The 21,633-nt window shown below is 44.9% G+C and overlaps 1 protein-coding gene across 3 annotated transcripts in view; it reads right to left on the bottom strand.

Moving 5' to 3' along the window:
• Positions 1-3,550: 3,550 nt before the first annotated feature.
• Positions 3,551-21,633, bottom strand: part of GLRX3 (glutaredoxin 3) — a 31,705-nt gene continuing 13,622 nt past the window's right edge. Inside the window, exons 3-11 of one of the 3 annotated variants that reach the window (XM_023241115.2) lie at positions 20,212-20,286; positions 19,266-19,467; positions 14,097-14,269; positions 13,797-13,858; positions 11,684-11,741; positions 9,900-9,952; positions 7,248-7,287; positions 7,061-7,153; positions 3,551-3,800 (exon numbers count right to left, since the gene is read on the bottom strand). In XM_023241115.2, the coding sequence (XP_023096883.1) occupies positions 3,750-3,800; positions 7,061-7,153; positions 7,248-7,287; positions 9,900-9,952; positions 11,684-11,741; positions 13,797-13,858; positions 14,097-14,269; positions 19,266-19,467; positions 20,212-20,286 (807 nt within the window). In that variant the 3' untranslated portion in view covers positions 3,551-3,749. Of the gene's footprint in view, positions 3,801-7,059; positions 7,174-7,247; positions 7,288-9,899; positions 9,953-11,683; positions 11,742-13,796; positions 13,859-14,096; positions 14,270-19,265; positions 19,468-20,211; positions 20,287-21,633 lie in introns of those variants that run through there. The other 2 variants (XR_002736992.2, XM_045040858.1) reach the window with 2 other exon arrangements.

The raw sequence follows: 21,633 nt of genomic DNA, 5'->3' as shown, positions 1-21,633 counted from the left end.
ACTGAGCCACCCAGGTGCCCCAAGAAAATGGATTTTAATTAAAAACTAAATCAGAAATAATATTTCCTATTTTAATCTGAAGCTTTTAACTTCTCTGACCACAGGACACGTCTGTATGATTCCTTCCTGGGACACAAAGGGATGGTGACCAAAGTCAGGCACTTGAAATGTATTGCAGTTATTTTACTGAGCAATTAAACTTTTCGTGACTACAATGTAGTTTTGCTAAAATGAGATTTTCTATTTATAAAAACATGCTATTTGTATTTAAAATTTTTTAACGTTTATTTATTATTGAGACAGAGCATGAGCTGGGGGGGGTGGGTGGGCAGAGAGAGGGGGAGACACAGAATCCGAAGCAGGCTTCACGGTCCGAGCTGTCAGCAGAGCCCGACATGGGGCTCGAACCCACGAAATGCGAGATCATGACCTGAGCCGAAGTTGGACATTCAACTGACTTGACCACCCAGGCGCCCCAAAACATGCTGTTTTTAAAAATCAATCTCAGTAAATACAATAAAGAAAAAATCCATCTCAATTTGAAACTCAGTAAGATTCTTGTTGACTGAAAATGGAAAATCATTGTCTTCGTCCTTCTTGAGCAAGTCAACCACCTGTTAAGATGGACACGGCCTGGGGTTCCTGACGGAGGCCAGGAAAAGCATGGTTCCACAAGCCTCAGCTGTCCCACAACGTGACACAAAAACGTCTAATAAGCTGCCGCATGGGCAAAGCCAACCCTCCATCCTGTTATCTTCACGAGGGACATCGACATTATTACAGCAACCTTCAACACACCTACCTACCGGGCCTCCTGCAGGTCAATCCTTGGACTTGAGAGTCACCTGGTGCACCTAGGAGTGGGCAGCTCCAGGTAGAGTGGCCCGCGCCCCTCCCCACACACATAAAGGCACCGTGATCCCCCAGCTTCACGGGGGAGCCTGGTGGTGGCAGTGGGCCCCAGCCTTGGGGAGTCACCGAATCCTGAACGGGACTCCCAGCTCCGAGGCCACAGCTGCACTCTTGAGCAAGTTTTGACTTTACAGAGTTCCTCCCTGCACAGAATTCCCAACTCCTCTTGTTGGCTTTTTATTTTTTCTATTTTTGGTTATGAAACAAAATCAGAGCTTAAAAAGTGGGAGGGGGATCCATTCCTGCAGGCTCCTCTCTCCAGGTGGATGCTAACTCTCTAAGAACCCTTCCCTGGAAAGGAAGTTACCTCCTGCCTGGACACGCAAGTCAGGAGGAGTTACCAGCCCTTCCTCGAGGAGGCCTTTCTGGAAGGATGGCCCTGAGGGTGGGGGTGAACAGGCCAAGTCCCAAAGGCAGCCACCCCTCGTGAGCCTCTAGCAGTGCCGGCTGCCCTTGGAGGTTTAACCGCCCTCCCCAGCCCCTCAGGGCCCCACGATGAGCTCCATTTTACAGAGAAGCACAAGCACAGGGAGGCAGCCTAACAGGCAGAGCTGGGCGGCGCACAGAGCAGCTCAGCCCTGCCTCTGCTCCTCCAAAACATCCGGGACTCACTAAAACCCTCCGACAGCACCCAGGTGAGCCCCGCCCCCCACCACAAGCTCCCACCACGGCTTGGACAGGGCAGCATCCCAATGACGCGGTCACCTAACCCTGTGAGCTGAATGGTCTCTCGAGCACTGGGCACAACCTTCTCTAGGATTTGTGGATCACAGAGGATTTCAATTTTGACAAAACGCTCCTACGAGGGTAGGCTCATTGTGATTAGAAAGCTGGATCTGGGACTGCCTATGGAGCTCCCCAGATCAGGTGGGCCCAAGAATCGCTTGCCTTGCTCCTAAAACATACCTAATTAAGTCAGGTTAGGAAAAACTAAATCGCTTTGCATGAACGAGATCCCTGATCTTCCCAATGTCTAGCTGGAAACACCTATAAAACAGAAATATGCGCCACCGCCCCTCCACCATCCCTGGAGCCAATGGTGCCCACAACTGGCAGAATTTAACAAAGTGACATGTCCCCCAAAAACTCTGAACACTCACCCTGACTCAAACTATGATGTTCAATCACGGGTGACGCCATCAGAGTTTTGCATCACGCAAGAGTCACCCACAGGAGGAGGAGGTCATCCTATGATGCATGAGCATCTCACATTACCCGAGCAGCCACCTTGGCCAGATCAGTGGTTCCCAAATTGGCAGGTGGGCATTCGTTAAAATTTACGCATTTTAGTTAAATATGCGTTAGGAAAAAAACTAGCTTATCCAATCTGCGACCACAAAGATAGATATTCTCACTTGGGATAAGGGGAAGTTAAAAGGTGGCTTGCTGACAGGTGGCACTTTGCAGACAGAGCAAAAAATCACAAAAGCAGTACGCAAGGCTTTCAGTGTCGGGACACCGGATATGAGAAAATTATGCACTCCTCCGTGGTTCACGGCATCCCTGAAGCTTCATAGAATTTCAGTTAGAATCCCATTTCCATCTGCGTTGTAAAGGTTTCGCTTATGCAAGGATTTCTATTTTAAAAAGAAAAAAGAAGTTCATGCACCAATGCCCAAAGGAGCCCCATCTGATTACACACACTGGCAAGGAAACCCACTACAACAGGTGTCCTCCTCCGACAGGAGGGCCGTGACCACCTTTAGGATTTTGTGCAGACTTGCCCTTTGTGACATACAACAGACATCAGATCTCTCCTCTACACAGAGAGAGCAAGGAAATAGCCGGGTGCTCGTGTCCCGGTGAAAGGCTAACTTCACTAGATCTTCGTGCACTTCCTCTGGTTTCTCATGTAAACTGCTGACCTTTGCACCCTTTCCTTATGATCACCAGACACTTCTGTGGAGCCTCAACCACCCAGACCAACAAGCTGGAAAAATCTAATGAAGAAAACATGTGCCATGGGCACCAAACACAATCTACAAACCCAGGAGGTGAATTCAGCCACCTGTTTGAGGCACGCCCAACAAAGGCCTAACAGAGCAACTATTTGTTAAATATGTGAGAGTCAGGATCAAAACTGTTGAAATTTTCATGGACCTCAGGATGTTCTCAGCCTATTTAAGGGCTAAGTCAATGCTTTCAGCATAATGACTAAAATAAACTGTGGTGCTTAACACAAACTGACGACTGTCATCCCCCGGCCCACCCCGTTCTTCTCCTTGTCCTGGAGCACGTGAGGGCAACGTGCTCACGAGAAATCACTTTCCTCTGGCCCGCCGCCCGCTAACACACCGCCGGCGCTGTCTGAAACGAGTCTCCACGTCTGCAGAGCCCTACACGGCCTGTGCGATCTCACCAGCGCCTCACACAGGGATGCTGTCAGAGGAAAATTTTCAGTTGAATTTTTCCAAGCTGTAAAGAGATCTTTGGCCATTGAGGGGAGCCACTGGTTTGGTCTATGAGCTGTTCTAAGTATTAGTGTGGATTTCAGACAGCTTCACAGTTCTGAATTTCCTGAAACCTGCCGTTTCTGAACTGCGACAAGGCGCCCATGTATTTCGAAAAAGAAATTTAAAGCAGGCTAATTACTACATGTTTAACATCATCGTAAAAACACACCTTCTTTACACAAGTATTTTTAATTGGATTTTGAAGATGTTTATTGCATTGTTTGGTGGAAAAAACAAAACAACACATACATGTATTTAGCACAAGCTTGTGAAATACACAGAGCGTAACGGGGTGAGGCGCAGTCTCTGCCCCTCGCCCACCTCTGAGCACGGAGTTGTGACCAAGTGGTTCCCGCAACAGTCGGGCGCTGAGCGTACAAGCCTCTAGTTCTCTCCTTTCAGTACTGGTAGCAGCTCACCGTTGTCTTTCAGTTCCTAACGACGAAAACAGAAAGCAAAAACAACATGTATGCGGACAGATGAAAAATGGAAACGTCTGAAGAACAATCACAGGTTGCATCCGTTATCAGAGACCAGAAGAAACACTTCACTGGATTAAAACTCTAGCTCACCAACACGCTGAAACTAACTATTATGCCATAAACACTATCAGATTACAGAACTGAGGTTTTAAAGGGCATTCCAAAACCAACAGATTGATCAGCATTGACAAACACAGCAATTAGAGCAAAACACCCATAGCCCCACGGGCGGTACACAGGCTTCACTGTTTCAACCCAGCCTGGAAAGGCCGCAGTACTACGAGCGTAAAAGTGTACATGTAGAGGCCAAAAATCACTAAAAAGACATACAAATCCAGAAATGTTGTGTGCTACCTTGCAGATTTAAAATCTGGAACACAGCATCAAATTTAAAATGTGACAATAAGTGATGAACGAGATTTTCTAGTTTAAGACAAACATTTAATCTGATGTAAATTTGCAGGTTATTACTAAGCAGCATGAACATCCATCAATGAAACCACGAAAATCAGGGCACCTCGCTGGCTCAGTCGGTAGAGCATGCGACTCTCAATCTCAGGATGGTAAATTCAAGCCCCACGTTGGGCATGGTGCCTACTTAAAACACACACACACACACACACACACACACACACACACTAAATTCCATGTGACTTCATCTCTGGTTAAACCCCATCAGGTGTGATTCTGTCATATAAACTCAGACAACTCTCAGTGATGTTCTGGGATCTTCCAACATTAACTCATTAACAAGCACACATCCTACTGCACTAAAGGACCAGGCAGGACTTTTCTGAGCACATGACCTGGAGGGCAGGAGGCCATGCTGCTCACGGAGAGGCCCAGAAGCCTGCAGGTGGAATCTGGACTCAAGGACTCATGAGTTGTGACATCACATGCAGATTACCTAACTTCTCATCCGTGTCCCCTCATCTGACGACTGAGGACAAGGAACTCAGGGTGCTGTGAGGACGGCCTAAGCACTAAGGCAGCCTGCCTGGCACACGGGGATCGCCATCATCATCACCACTAATGTGCGCCGACCTTATCTAAATATTCCCTCTGTAAACAAACATTCTGCAGTAGTGATAACATGACCTCACTGAATATGTACTAATTAGTTGGTATTTTTCTCAAGACACTAGATTGACTGAGTCATTGAATTACCGGGTAACTTCTTTATCTAACCATTCAACAGCAAAAAGCACTCAGTGCTCTTAAAGGCCAGCCAGAATTAACCCACCTGGCAATGATGACGTTTCCGCTGAACTAAAGACGGAAGAACCGTGCTCTGTGGGAAACGGACTAAAATGGCAACCTAAGAACTGTTCCCAGTTATCTTCTCGGGAGAAAATGTTACCAATATCACAAATGTCCAGATGTGTCTTTTTAGCAGGTGAACATCAAGAGTCCTGTAACATCCTGTTTTATACCTAAAACGAAGTTGCCCGCACAGCTCGGCTTTAGAATTAAATGAGATTGATCGATTGTTATCTTCCCAAGAGTTAGCAATGGCTAAGGTACAGGCTATAAAACATTCAGACAAGAACAGGCTCAGGAGTATTTGGGTTTGAAGACTGTGTCTTAAAAAAATAAAACACATATATAACATAACAAATGCAGATCTATTTTTGTTGCTTCAGGGCTATTCAAGAGCTACTATGTTAAGCCTGTTCTTCTCCTCCAGGAATGAGACACTTTGCTAGTAAAAGTGCCTCACTCGCTGCCTTCAGAAGCGCCACGTCAAACAGCACTCCGCAGCAGACAAGACTGGTGCGGGCGAAACCACAGCAGACGGCACCCCTGCCCCGTGTTCACCACACGTCCGGGCCCACAGAGCTGATGTCACTCAGCGCTGGGCTCGAGTCCTCCCAACAAGACCAAAGTAGGAGTTAAAACTTATTTTAAAACCTAACTAGGAGCAGTGCTGCTGCCGGGGGGTTAGCACTGCAGCGTCCCTGCGGGACCAGGCTAAGAAACAGCGCGTGGCACACACAGGCGCTATCAGGTAGTAAGCGCCCCAAGAAAAGTCCTGCCCACTGAGCATTCGCGGAGGGTTTCCTTAAAGCAAACTAAGCAAGTAAATTAATGGTCAAAGATGTCAAGGGTGTATAAGAAAAGGTATTGTTTCTAAACATGCTTACGATCTGACAGAGCTAACCGATCTCCTAGCGTCTGAGGCCAAGCTGGAAGTGGGGAAGGCCCACAGCAGCCTTGCACAGTTCTGTGAGGAAGCCGGGGTCAGGGGCCTCGGGTCTGTCACACAGCTGACAGGACCAGGCAGCACTGGGTGTCAGGCCTCCTGCCCGTGGCCCGGCGCTCTTCCCTCCATCACCCCAGTGCATGTAAGGCAAAATAACACAAAAACACAATACAACGTAAATATAAAAGGACAGAAGAACTTCAGGAACGGGAGCGAAATATTTCTGGCTTCAAGAATCTATACACGATTCATAGACAACAAGGGTCCTGAAGGGCACAGAACACATGTAACTATGGAACACAAGATATCCAAAGCAGAGGGGGGACGAGGAAAGAAGGGCTAAAAACATGGAAGACAGTTCCATCAGATTTAGTAGCGTGGGAGTAAAAATCACATTTCGAGCTTGGCCATAATCAGAGCATCTTGGAAGGCCAAGTTACAGTTCTGGCCTTGGCCGGAAGCTCTTCGGGAGAGGAAGGAGGTTGTGCAGAAGACCCGGGGAGGCAGAAGGCCCCACAGCAGGGGGATGATTTGGCTGGCTCAGGGGACGGGTGAGCACAGCCTGATCCAACAGGGACAGTGGGAGGACAAGGTACTAGGGACACAGAAATGGTAACACGGGGCGAGCGCCTGGGTGGCTCAGTCAGTTGAGTGTCCGACTTGAGCTCGGGTCATGATCTCGTGGTTCGTGACTTGGAGCCCTGCATGGGGCTCTGTGCTGACAGCATGGCGCCTGCTGGGATTCTCTATCCCCCTCTCTCTGCCCCTCCCCCACTCGTGCTTTCTCTCTCAAAAACACACATGTAAAAAGTAAAAGTAAATAAAAAAATAGAAATAAAAAAATTTTTTAAAAGAAATGGTAATCAAAAGTGAGCCAGAAGTGACTGGACAGGAGGCCAGGAAGGAAAGGAGTCAGGGAAGCTCCGAAGTTTCTGTTCAATATGAAAATGTAATTTTCAAACATGCCAACATTTCCCATCTTTAGGATGCCAAATGAACTCCGACCTTACCTTAACAATATCCAGACCTCCAACAAGTTCCCCTTTCACATACAGCTGAGGATACGTGGGCCAATTCGAGAAAGTTTTTAACCCCTGCCGAACCTACGGAAACAAGAGAAACTCTGAAACCTTACTATTAGACCCTAATGAGTAAAACTAAAGGCAAAGGATGAGAAACATAAAACACAGAACTTACTTCTTCATCCTCCAATATGTCAAATGTCTCATATTCAACACTACGAAAAGGAGAGAACATTTTAACAGGAAATAGCTGTATTAAACAAAAATTATAAAGCCTACTTGGTGTTTTAAAAAAGTCAGGAAAAGTAAATTGTTTCGTTGCTAATGACATTCACTATAAAAAATGGAAATGACTTTACTTCTCTCAATCTGTCAGGTAGGTACAAATTCATCTGGACTTTTCTCTAGACAATACTGGATTAGACAGGCGTCAGCACACTTTTTCTGAAAGGGCAAGGCCATAAACACGCGGGCCCTGGAGGCTAGTCTCTGCATCACACAGAAGCAACCACACAGGGCAGACAGGAGTGGGTGTGGCCGTGTGGCAACCCCAGGTTAGACCTGTACCCCAAGTTTACACGAGTCTGTCCTTAACACTCCGTTCCCAGCCCTCACCCCCTGAGCCGCCGCCTCTGATGTCCTGGAAGCTGCTCAGGGAGCGGGGAGCAGCTCTGACGTCTGACCGCTCGCAGACACCAGGGCTGGGCCGGACGCTCACCGCCCAGGACGACGACGCCGCCAACAGACGCCACCTTACGGAGGTGTGCCTTCCCACGTGAAAGCGAACTTATTTCAGAACACACATGCTGTTTTCAATACGCACAAACCAGTGAGAGTGGTGTGGATTCATGCTGTACAATGAACTCTACTTGTTATAATGAATGAAAAATCACTGCATGGAAATCCAGCCATATCTACTCAGAAGGACTTCACTGTTTGGTGGTCAAGGAATCAGCATGAATGTAGGACTGAATTCCTGCAGGGAGACTGCGGAGATACGTGCAGTCCCACAAACCGGCCAAAGAAAACGCCACATATAAAAGATAAATTTCGGGTTCCATAAAACCAAAACCACCTTCACAGGGAAATCTCACTCAGTAAACAAGTTCCCAAGAAAACTGTTCATGGTGCAGAAAACAGTCAAAAAAACAAGATGACAGGATAAATCAGCACCAAGTACCAACAGGACTGTATGAAAGCAAGAGAAGATAAAAAAAAAAAAAAAAAAAAAAAAAAAAACAAGACCCAACGTAAGTTTCCCTTCAGGTTGAACTAAAGGAGGCAGATCTCCTAGTCCGAACAGTACGGTAAGCGCGAGTTACAGGTCCACAAGGGAGCTGAGAGGCACCGGGCCCACGCACGTGCAAGTGTGTGTGCAGTCACGACAGCCAATGCATCTCCTGAAAGTTCTGTGCACAGAGTACCTGCATACCTCCGTGTATGCTCGGTACACGGCCCCTTGAGGCGTGTGTCTTTGGGCAGAGAAGGTGAAGAGGAGTGTAAGAACGGAGGGGAAGGAATAAAAAGCCAGAGCTTTCTCCACAAACTGACAGCTCTCAGCAAGAGGACGGTCTGTTCAAGGTGAAGAGCGGCAAAGGTCCCCACGGCCCCGCTCACCGCAGAGCCGACTGCGTCAGCAAGTCTGCAGCTGGGAGCGCTTTGTCTCCAAAGAAGCCCCTCTGTTCTGGGGAGCAGGTACTTGCAAATCCAAACAGGATTAGACAGGTATTGGGCGACTCTCCACCGAACATACGAGCTGAGACGGCCCGATGCTCCTGTGCCCTGGCCTCATGGCCTCGTGGAGGTACGCCCTGAGGGGACACGCTGTCACTAGAGACAGGTGGACTGAGCGTGTCACACCGGGGAGCTGTGACAGAAGACAGAGAACGGGGCCATAAAAACTGATGACCAAAAGCAAGCCAGCCTCTGCTCTGTCCTCGGGCAGGGTGAGGAAGGTCTGGCTAGAGACCATATGACAAAAGACTCTTTAGACTCTCCTCTGTAAAATGTCACTATCGCTTGAAGAAATCAATCTTTGCTTTTCATGTCCCCAGAGTTGTATTTAACCTGTGCTACTCAACTGACTGCTTTCAACCATGCCCACGCATGTCTAAATATTTCAAAAGATTACCTTCCCCACGACTTCAAAGAAATGGTTAATCTCTTTAAAGCTATGGCTAAAAAATTAACTTAAAAACTAAATAAAGCAACCTATGGCTAGCATAGTAAGAACATTAAAAAGAAAGTGTTGTGGAATAAGTAAAACAATAATAATAATAAGCAAATACATTTGATAAACTCTACCGAATATGGGCGAAGTATCTCCAGACAAGTGGTTTGTTTTTAATCAGAAAAAAATCAACTGCAATCTTCTTACCTGGCAGCATTGCCACTGAGCAGATCAAAAGCATGAACACAGCCTTCAATTCACCCTGCTTCTGAGATGCACAGAATGACCTGTACATGGGCCCTATGCATTTGATAAAATGTTGAAAACTAGAATAGTTTTTAAGGAAATTAAAAACCTCTAATACATTTCCCTAAAATATCTTTGTGTGTGTTCAAGAACTCAGTTATTAACTTTCCTCTGGGAAAGCAGACAAATAGTTATTCCAGTAATTGCCTAAGAAGCTCCTTTATGTTACCAATCAGTTGATACTGTCCAAAAAATCCTCTTGTGGTCTAAGTTAAAGCATTCACAAAGCACCACAGCAAAAACAAATAGATAAACATATACAGATAGAGCCACAACAACCGAAAGGCATCAGTGGCAGGACGGAAAATTGGAGTTTCTTTAACACACCATTTGAAAACAAGATTTACCTACCCGGTACTATTTAGAATCTCCAGAATCTGTTTGCTGAATCCACATTTTGCTTCCTAAATTTAGAAGGGGGAAAAAAAACACACAGACATGTAAAGATGGATTACATTTCCTACTCAGCCCACTGGCCTGGTCCTGTGGACGCCCTGTCCCTGGGACACAGTGGGCACAGCGCACTCTAGTGACGAGCCTCCCAGTGCCTCTGGCATCACAGAGTAGTGGGTCAGCTGGGAGTTCAGGAGGCCACCAATCCCCACCCCACCCCCTTTCAAGTCCTGACCCATCCGGACATCACCCTGGACTCTCAGCCCACAGACTTCCTTCAGGCTCTACCCACCGGGGATGACACGTGTCCTGGAACCTGACAGTCTTTGTGGTGACACGGTCCTCAGAGGGGAACCTTGCCGCTCTACCAAGACTCGAGTTCCTTCTCCACTCGCTCTCAGATGACCTCGCCTCACCTAACCTTTCTGCACTGAGCGGGATCATCGCCTGCCTGTTCCCAACTGGACTTTTACTCCCCAGTTTTTAAAACGTATCTTTACGTTATAGAGTCACAGAGTGCCAGGCCTCTCTGAGGTTATGGAAGGGCTACACGGTTCTGTCAGGCCGCCAAGTCCCAAATCCTAGCGATCCTGGAGGGAAGACTCGGCACCACATGCATTTTTCAACAGCGCAAGTAACTCTGCTCCCAAGATGTATGAATACTTGCTGACTTCCAGAAACAAACTCTTTTGAGAATAAAAACCTGCTTTAAACAATCACCAAGAAGATATAAAAAGATGACTTTATCACTACTGGGAATTATTAACTTCCTCTATTTTGTTTTAATAAAATTAGTGAACCAGTCAAAGAATCTAGGTCCTGATCTGTGATCTCAGCATGCTGAGACATAGATTACCATTTTCCCGGTTACTGCTTACACTGTAACAGTTACGCTGACGACTTATGTTAACTAGCTGGTTTTATTGTATTAGTTATGTCAACTTTCACACTCGCTATCACAACCTCGTTCTCCGGGAAGCACACTGAACACTCACACAAGGGGCCGTGAGGCCCTGGGAGGTGAAGCAAGTAGCCCGGGACGACAGAAGAGACGGACTGCCGTCCCTCCGTTCCACCAGCCTCGCCTCCCAGGGCTTTCACCTCCTCCCCTGGGCCACGAGCCATACTCTGTCCCACCTGCCTACCTCTGTCACTGGCTGAGAATAAAGGAAGGGAACACAGCCTGGTTTCTGGAGATCTCCCTTCTAGTCCAAATACAAACGATAATCAGCTTTGCTCAAGCTGCCGGTGGGAGCGCTCTTATCTAACTTGGTCCTCAAAACGATGCACAACCAGTATGCTCCTTCATCCAACAAGCTCCAGGAACCACCCCATTACAAGTAAGAACTGCCAAACTTTCACTCAGTCATCAAACCGGTGCCCCCGGCAGCGACAAGGCTCCCTGTGCCCGGGACGCGTGTGGACCAAACTGCTCACTACACGAGCCCAGGGACTCAAGTCGGGACGGGACAGCAACTAACAGAACCAGGAGAGGGTGAACAGTGTTGACCAAGTTTGGCAGCAAAGAGAAACGCACCCCGCTGAGATGCTGATGTTATGAAGTCAGGCAAGATGTGGATTACTTTGTTTGATCTCCATAAGCACCAATTAAGGCCTGGATAACTTCCTGATGCCACTATAGCTTCATTAGCCACAGCCAGGAGAAAAGATTTAAGCGTCCCCTAGTTGCAGATGTTAGCATCAAAAGAAATTACAAATAAAACCATTTTTGAGTTCTTTACCTGTTTGTTTCCTTTCATAAAGAGCATCACAGAAGCTTTATTTGTCAGTACTTTGAGCCTGAAGAGAGAAAATTGATATAAAATGGCTCAGCTCAATTATTAAACACCACTTTTGCTCCGCTTCAGGAGTAACATGCATATTTGAGGGATAGCAGGATGATAGTTCACAGCTTTGAGTGGTATTAAACAAGCAAATGCATTGACATTTTCCTTTATTTCATTCTCTCCCTGAGCCACCATAAAACACAATATGGCTTTTAAGGCAACGAATGTTCCTTCGAGTTGCAATTCAAGCCCATCAACTCACAGCACTAAAAAAATAATAATAGCCAATTCAGTAAGGAATTGTTCAGGAAGGGGCCTGTACACTGAGCCCACCCACAATTTCCAGAACTACATCTTGTGGGCTCCCTTCTCCGCCACGAGGCGGCACACGGCCCCACACTCCCCGATGTTCACAAGGTCACAGAGGGAACGGGAGGTGCTAAGTGCCGGAACGCCAGCTGCTCACATCAAACGCCCCTGTCTTAACTTTGCGTTTCACACTTTGTACGATCTTCCAAAGGCCATCCCCCACTTGCTGTCAGGAGCGGCAGCCGTCTGCGTACCGCCTAAGGGTCAGTCACAAATCCCAGGACAGTCAGCGTCAGGACAACCTGTGGTGGTCACGTCACCGGATCCTCCTCCCACCAGTGCTCTGGGTCACTCACAGCTCAACACCTCCCCAGAGAACAAAGTGATCACAAACGAAACACCCAAATCGTGCTCAGGGCTTCGTCACGTACACTTCCGGTAGAGTACGATGGGCCGATTCTCAGAAAAACTCAGAAATAAAGAATATGGTGCTGATCGCCATCAGTCACCTGCAGCGACCCAACTATCCGGGCCCAGGAAACCAAAACAAGCGCTTCCGTCCGACTCACAGAGACGTCGCCAGAGCCAGGAACTCAGGAGCCAGGAGCACTTCAAGTGATTACTCAAAATACAAGTGTATCTCTACAGAAATCTCTATGTAACTCCAGTTATCTAGTCTGAGGCCACAGGAAATACAGACACAGCACATTAGGAAACGAGACAGAAGGTCTGATGAAGACGAGGACATAAACAGCAGCAAGACAGAATGAAGGCAGATACTAGCGCGTACAAAGCACAGCAGGTTTCTGAGGCCACTTCGCCTTCGTGAGCCACCCAGGTTATTCAGCAAAGAACACAACTGGGGACCCAGAGTCAACAAAGGCACTAGGAGACTCACTGCCCTACCAAAAAGGCAGCAAAGGGTCTAAATCATCTGAGAAAGTGTGGCACTTAAAGGTCAGTTTGACACATATGGGACACTATTTGTTAATCAAGGACAGATAAATGAGGTGCTTACTATTAAACACTTTCATCTCAAAGAAAACTACAAGAGGAGGTTTCGCCTTACAGACTCAAGCCCCAACTACGAACGGCTGATACACGGGTGTATTTCAAAATAAATTCTTCTTTAAACCTCTACATTAATTCAAATTTATTACAATAAAAATCCCTGTAAGTCTCCCTACAGGCCAAAGTCCAAAATTTCCATAAGGTAAGATCTTTAAAAGCTGATTGAGATCCTTCATAAAACAAAGACCAATTTTTACAGCTCCAAATCTCCTTGAATTTGAAGTTATCACGGTTAGAAAGGCAGCGTGAGGCCCCCAAAGTGTTTACGCGGGTACCACATGCGCAGCCCTCGCTCCTCACACTGGGCACTCTTCACAGCCCGCGTCCGGATGATGCTGAGAGGAGGGGCTGTTACTGAAGGCTGAACACCGGGACCGCTGGAGCCTGGCTCCGAGACGCAGAGAAGTAAGTAAAACTTAGTCATTCCACCGAGACAATGACATTTCGTTCTATAAAAACGAAGAATATCCTCCACATGCTCATTAAATTGGCACAAAAATTTCTCCAGTGCAAATGAGACCTTCCCAAGTTCGCATGACTAGTCTGACTGCAAACAACACTCTTATGACCTCGGCACACGAAAACAAACCCCTCGTTTCTATATGGAAAGAGCAATGCAAAAACCAAGAATTAGGAAATACTTTTAAAGTAATAAATGGTAGACTATTTGACACTTTTAAACACTTACCTTTCTTCTAATTTGGGAGCTTTGGGGCAAATTGTATCTAGTTCGTCAGATGCTTCCAGCTCCTGAAATAAACACATGTGTAAGTTTAAGAAACTTCACTACAAAGCAACTCTCCTTGGTCGTACCCTGACACAGAATATCAATCAACCATCTCATCAGAAATACTTTGCATATACTCCAGATTCATATTCGTAAAAGTAGAGATTCTTAAGAAATTCCTACTTTACATTTATTACGGCACTTACAAAAGTGTGCTCTACATGAAAATTCTTTACAAGGTACAGACTTCTCACTTCTAACCTTGATTATATCAAGTCCTCCTATGAGCTCCCCAGACACATAGAGCTGGGGATAGGTAGGCCAGTTGGAGTAGGTTTTGAGGCCCTGACGAACTTCTTCATCTGAGAAGATGTCAAAACTGCTAAACTGAATATTGTGTTTGTGAAGGATTTCCACCATCTGCTTGCTGAAACCTGCATAAGAAAAAGAAAATAAAGAACTTAGCTTCTCTCTTACACATGATTTTAAATTAATTCACAACACACATTAGCTACTGAACAAAGATGTCTGCCTCAATCTCACCCGTGATTTAATTAGCATGGCTATACAGCATGGAAAGAGAAAACAAATTCCAACAGCCCCTTATCTGACCTTGAAGTAAACCACGTGTTCAAGTGGGGCTTAGAGTTTAACATATTTGTGAATTTTTTAAAGTCTCTCTTTACCAATGTTCCTCTTCAGTATTAGGCATGATTTTGTTGTAGGAGAAAGAAGGCTGGTCAGAAAGCCCCAGAACCTGCCCCACCCACCAACCGAGACAAACAGTTGAGCCCTGGATGGCCACCCCACCTTCCCGCACATCCCCATCGATCAGGGGACGGATTCGGATGCCTCCACGGTCCCTCCCAGCCCTGCGGTCTGTGAGTCTATGAGAATGAACACCGGATGGGGGAAAAAAATCACAACAGTCATTTTTAACCACTCCGTGAGCATACTGAATCCCAGCCGTTTGGTTTCTGTTGCTCTGGAAGTACTTCCTGAGTGTCCATTTCAGGAGCTCTCAGCCTATATGATCTTTAACAGAATAAATTATCTAGGTCGAGGAGGAATGTGTTCTGTTAGTGGACACTGGATACACTGAGTTTCAAAGCTGTCTTTGGTGTTGTTACATAGGAACTGTCAACAGGCTGACAGCGTCTTTCTCATCTGGTGCTGTTACCTGACAGTCTCCTTTTGAAAACTATTTACATTCCCCGAAGTATGTAATGCGATTTGTTTTTTTTTTTTTTTTTTTTTTACTGCACCATAGTGACAATCTTATGTTCCGTGATTTTATTATACTTTTGTGACACATTTCTGTCCTCTACTTTTTTGACATCATTTTCTTATTATGACATTAGTACTGAAGAATAAGAGTGTGAATACCAGTCTTTTATAAATCTATTCGTCTTGTCTGAAAAGAGGATATTTTTCTTTCATAAGCTAATTCTTCCCCATTGTTTTTCAATACTTTGTACCACTTTACTCTTTTCACACACCATCCTTCTTTTCAAACAGTCATAATTCACTGGAAAATGACCTGTTCTTCAGGTGCAAAATTCCTACAGGACTTCACAGCATCGGCAAGTATTTTTAAATAAAATCAAATCATAAAATTCAGTGTAAGATTAATTGCAAGAACAGGCTTCACCTGGTGTCCTCCAAAAGCACTTTTACTACGAAAACGGGGATGTACTACTGAGCTCCAAACAATTTTCAAATCTATAGTTTACTGAGACGAAGCACTGGTATTTGTACGGCATATGAGTTGCTTTCCCTACAACTGAAGTGTTAAGTTCATGTACAGCCTGAAGTAAAACACTGATTCTGAAATTTTTTTCGCTCATCTGGGAGTTCATTAGTAAACAGCTAACGGCTGATTGCTGATGGTTATTCTGTTGCCAATATATTAACTCATTTCTACTGTAACTGGCTGAGGAAAAGCTTTTTTTAGCTTTAGGCAATTACATGCAGACTAGAAAGATTGATGGGGAATGTTCAGTTTTTAAGGGTTAAAGGAGCAGACTGGAAATGCTATGCTTAAGGATAAAACAGTGAGAAGGCTTCATCCCAATAACAAAATATTTACACACTTTTAAGAAAAACGTGCGCACGCAATACAAATATTTAAAAGTAGAAGAACCATTTAGCTGTCACAGAACCACCGTTTCTGTCTGCAGTCATTTCTACTCATGACAGAAGGCATGAACAATAAGCCTGACTGGTACATTTCATCTAGTAACAATAAAACCCTAAAGCCCACTTCTCAACCTACAATGTTTGTGTCGGATTTAAAAAGAAAACCCTGTTAGATGACTTTTGCTGCAGAAGAAGTCCGTCCCGTGGTTCAAATACCCTTTGCTTTGCTAAAAGCTTTGTTAACTGAAATGGATACAAGAATTCCCAAATAACTTAATTAACCTGCATGTTCAAGGATTTAACATTCTGTTTAAAAAGATGTACATCTCAGTATGTCTTGAAAATCTGCCTAGAACACGAGAGCCCTCTCTTTCCTGTCCTCCTGAGGAGCACAGCGTAAGAATAATCTAGTTCTTTGACGACTGACACCGTATCACCACGTCCAGCTCCTAACACACTACCCAGTTCTGCCGGGAGAAGCCAAAGCTGAGAGCCACAAAGACAGGGTGTGAAGTGTGAAAGGGCTGGGCTGAGATCAAGCGGGGCTCCAGGGCAGACCCTGAGATGGCTCTCAAGGTTTCCCTGACAGAAAATTTACATGTTATACATGCATGTTTTCTGATTACCCGAAAGCAAGGTGGGGTCGGCTAATCAAACATCACCGCAGCTCCACTCCACAGAGGGGGCCCACGGGGAGTACCGGCTGCCACTGACAGCGGGGCCTTCCAAGGGAATTCTTTCCAAATATGGAATACCAGCCAGTGGCGTTCGCGAGCACGGACGGCCGCTGCTTGCACAGAGGAGGCTCCGCTTGTACCTCACCTCGGATGTGCGAACACAAGAGCACAACCTATGTTCCACTAAGTGGGCTCAGAAAGGAAGAGGGTGAAAGTCGAGTACACTCCTGAAAGAGAACAGTTTCGAGATGAAGAGTCCGTGTAGCAGGGCACACAAAGGGGGACACAGAGCCAGAGGAGCATCAATGAAGGAAGTGGCAGGGTACAGGCACAAGAAAGGCACCTTCTAACTGATCCTTGAATAGATGTTTTATTCAAGAATACCAACATTCTAAAATGATCTATTTCCCATACGTCACTCACTTACTATATCTGATACAAAGACATGTTGTTACACAAATCAAGACCTCAGGAAACAGAAAAACTTGTCAAAAACATAGTTATAAAAGTTATAAAGAATAAAGCAAGTACTTGTTTGAAATGAAACTGTACCTGTTAAATTACATATATCTAAAAATCTTGTTTGAATTCCCCAATTACATCTCTTATTATCTAGATGTAATTATGTTTATCAGATTGTTCCAAAATGTTTGAAAGCTTCTTTTTTACTCTTAACTTGCTTTTTATACACTCTTCTAAATGCCAGTTAACATACAAATGACTAGAAATGCATTATAAGTTAAGTCTAATGAAGAGGTAAGCAGAAAAATGGTTATTCCTCAGGGTAATTCTAATTTATTTGAATAATCATACAACATCTGATTTCAAAAGGATCCCCAAGACTGGCTCCAACCCCAATGCCACCAAAGGAAGGACCAAAAGCACAGAAAGGGTCACTGACCTGTACCTACGTCACCAAGGGTGGCACTGGGCTGCAGCCCCCCTGCTGTGACACCCGGCCACTGTGCTTCCCCCTGCTGCCTCAGCACACCTTCCCCAAGCTGCGGGTTTTACCACCTGCCGATCTGGTGAGGTCACCACTCAGAAAAGAGTGAGAGGACGGTCCTGTTCGAACCCACAGAAGAGAGCACTGGATCGGCTTTACTGCAGGTTTCCTACGTGGGAACCTGTCATTCAGGTGCATCCACGTGACAGCCAGTTCCACTACTCGTCACATTTCAGTGAAGGCACTGAACAAACCCCGTCAGACTCACGTTGTAAGTCCTTGTTATTAGGTCACCACAGAAAGCACCAGAATGGATTCTCCTGCCTGATAGGGGAAAGTAAACCAGCCACAACCTCTATTAAAAACAAACAACCACAACAGAGACTGACTCTTGCTACCTGGAGTTAACTCTGGTAGAGACAGAGTTTGCTTTTCAACATCTAAACAGCAAGCATCCTTGGACACATAAATGCCAGCAAGGAAATTTTTCAAGTAGAAGTGAGAGCTAAAGGAGCCTTTTATCGTTTTAAGATGGGACTCAACATGAAACTTTATCTTTAAAACTGGACTTTTTCAGAACCTAACATGTAATTTGCTAACCATATAGGGAAGAATTCACAATTAAAGCTATGCTAGAAGCTAGGTTATTTTTATAAAGTCACACTGGACATGCAGTAATCTTACCAACAGCACACTCAATTTTACTGCCACCTATCTGAAAAAAATTCCTCCCTGTATAGTTGAAACAAACTGATTCTCAACAGCATCATCAAAAGGCATTAAATGCTCAATTATGAAGCAGAATAATGTTGTACTAGGCATAGTAAAAAGAAAATAACATAAACCCAATACCAGAGGGGTCAAATAAACCCTAAAACTCACTTCAGGAGAAAATTACAAGCGTATATATACACGTATATGTATATGTATATGTATGTGCATATGTACACGTATATGTACATGTACATGTACATGTATATGTATGTGTATATGTATATGTATATGTATATGTATATGTATATGTATATGTATATGTATATGTATAAGTGTACGTGTATGTGTATGTGTGGGGGGGGCGGGGGGTAGGTGGGTGGGTATATACATACACAGAAAACAAGAGCACCTATGAACTGGAAATGACAGCAGTAGTTGAACACTAGTCGCGTAATTCGATGTGCGACAACAGGGAAGGCCAAAGTACAGGGGGAGACACAGAACCACCACCAAAATTCTGAAAATTTTTAAACCACTCAATCTGGGCACGGTGAATAAAAAGAGACTCCCAAGAGAGACCGGAAACCATTAACAGCAAAAAGAACTGAACAGACAAAAGCCCACTCACACAACAGCAATGCCCTCCCAACTCTGCTCCCGGTAAGCTGAGTGGCTTTCCGTCTCTGGGTGCTTATTACATAAACAAAAATCTTCAACTGGATGACTTCTAAGAAGCCTCTGGGTTCTGAAATTCTCTGTGTCTGTGGTGCAAAACAGATTCTCACCACCTCAATACAGAGTGTCAGCGGGAATTAGGACCTTCCGGATTTCCTAAAGCTGTCTCCACGCAGGCGAAGGAGGGACGGTGTGGCAGGACCAGAGCACGCCCACCCAGCCGCACCCCACGCCGGTGGAGCCCACTCTGCTCGCGTCCGTGTGAAAGCAGCTTCTTACCACAGCGGGGCTCCTGAGGAGTCCCCTTCATAAACAACATGCAAGGGGCAGCATGAGTTAGTTTCTTCAGGCGCAGGTTGAGGTCTTCTTTAGGATGCTCATTACCGCTGGGTGGGAAGGAGCCGCTAGATGCGTGTCGCTGAACTTTTTTGGTCAACTCTGGGGCGTGTGCACCATCTAATCGGTCAATTTTCTGAGAATTCTGAAGTTAAAAAAGTCATTTAAAATACGTGCGGCATAAAGCTCCAAAATTATAACAAGCACGAATCCACAGCTCTAGCTGATTTTTAAAGAGGTCAACACTACTTACTATTAGGTGAGTTTTTAAAACTCTGATTACCAATTGGCGGAATGCACCTCCATTTTAGAAATATGTAACTGTTTTCTTTCATCCCCCTTTTGGGAACATACTAGGAAAACATCGCTACACCTCAAACTCAAACCAGATCAGAGTCCAACCTTAAAGAGCAAAGATTTCCTCCACCCTCGTGGGGATTAATCTGTTACTAAGTACAAATGCAGTATTTGGAGGAACTGTGGGGACACTCAGGGGTGCCCTGAAGCACAGATTTGCACCTGCTTCCTGAGAGAGTCATTAATCAAACCAGGACCGGCCAGATGTTCCATTACGTCCAGGCACATGCCCTAAGCAACCAACTTCTACCCAACGGAGGGGACATTTTGCGGCTATAGCCAAGTATCTGGATTGTTCTCCAGAAGCTCCAATTCTGGTTGCTGGTCCTCTACATGGCCCATATCACTTCTGCAGGATGCCCCAGGCCAAGCTTTAGCATCGATGCAAACAAGGAGACTACAAGAAGACGGGGCAAAGCCAGGAACAACCGAGTGTCTAACGTTCACGGATCAGGGAAAGGGGTGAAGGAACCAAGATTCAGCCCCCTGGCCCACTACAGATACAGGATCTCTTGTGCGTCCTTATCCTTACCTTGAAAAACAGAAAGGTGGGAACAGAACTAATTCCGTATTTTTCAGATACTTCAGGAACGGCTTCAGCTTCCAACTTTAAAAACAAAAGAATATAAAGCTTGATTATGAAAAGGTCCTTTTTTACGACTTCAATATGTCTACCAGATTCACATGCAGCATCCCTTCAAGTAGGTGATGTTTCTAAAGAGTCTGGTACAAAAGTTTATGACACATTTACATTTAAATGAGACTCACTGGGCTGGTGTGTCATCCACTGAGTCCGCAGTGTCAAAACAGGTTCAGAGGTTTTTATTTTGTTGCACATTTCAAAAGATGCCTGGAGGCTGTGAATAAAATTTTTGGTGCACTAGTGACCTAGTAAATTTTCAATCATATGCAGCTACTACTATATTGAAATCCATAAATCACTGACCCCAGTTATGTCATGATTACAGTGCTTATTTTCTGCCCACAGCAATTCTTGCTGTTTGCTCTATTGACTAATTTCAAGAGGCAGTACATCATGACTGACAGTTGCAGCCTTCTGCAAATTATGAAGCAAAAAGGAGTATTTCTTCAATAAACTATTGATGTCTGATAAATTTTACTTTTAACTCCTGCAAGGCTGCCGGACACTAGGCAGAGATCTTGCTAGGTTATCTACTTCTGAGTCTATTCATACATTTAAATGCATTTTCAATAAGATGACTGCATTCTGCTTGATGATTTCCTTGAGGCCCCTCAACGAGACACGATGTGTTACCTGACATATGAATTTTACACAACTCAATTTCTAAATAATTAGAACACAGTTCCTGTAAGCTATTTATGTGCAGGATTTTGTAAACAATACACTTTGAGAGAAACTAAGACATAATATTGTATCCTTCCCTCACAGGACTTTCAATTTAATATAAACTTTTTAAAACCAATAAAAATCTGAATTCACATTATACCTGTAGGAAATAAAATTTATTGATAAATTATACTGTTAAAAGAGTTAAAGATATATATCCTGTATTCTTCCAGGAAGAGAAGGTTTCCACTGGGCTTGAAACACTATTCTTATCTACAGCCTTCCCCAATCCAGCATCCATCTATCCAAATGAACCTGGACGGCAAGTGGGAGGCACAGTCATTCGTCTTTGGTTTCTATCTTCTGTCTCACACGTTCCCGGGTGCTCTTTTACTACTTTATTTCTTTAAGACGCCCTTTAGACAAATATTTTTAATTACCTTCATCTTTCAAAATGTATTAACGTGAAAATTATATACGTTTCAAGTCAACATCAACTGTCCAATAAACTAAAAAAAATGAACAGAGAGAAGACAAAGCATTTGGAGACCACTATGTAGAACACGCTTTCTGAAAGTTCTGAAAACTTCTGTGCCATTTTCTTTCATACAATTGCACACTCAAAGCAAAGGACAGCAGAGAAGG

The sequence above is a fragment of the Felis catus genome, chromosome D2 (genome assembly GCF_018350175.1).
Source record: "Felis catus isolate Fca126 chromosome D2, F.catus_Fca126_mat1.0, whole genome shotgun sequence".
NCBI lineage: Eukaryota > Metazoa > Chordata > Mammalia > Carnivora > Felidae > Felis > Felis catus.
Note: the sequence above shows the minus strand (reverse complement) of the source record. Positions and strands in the feature narration are given on the sequence as shown.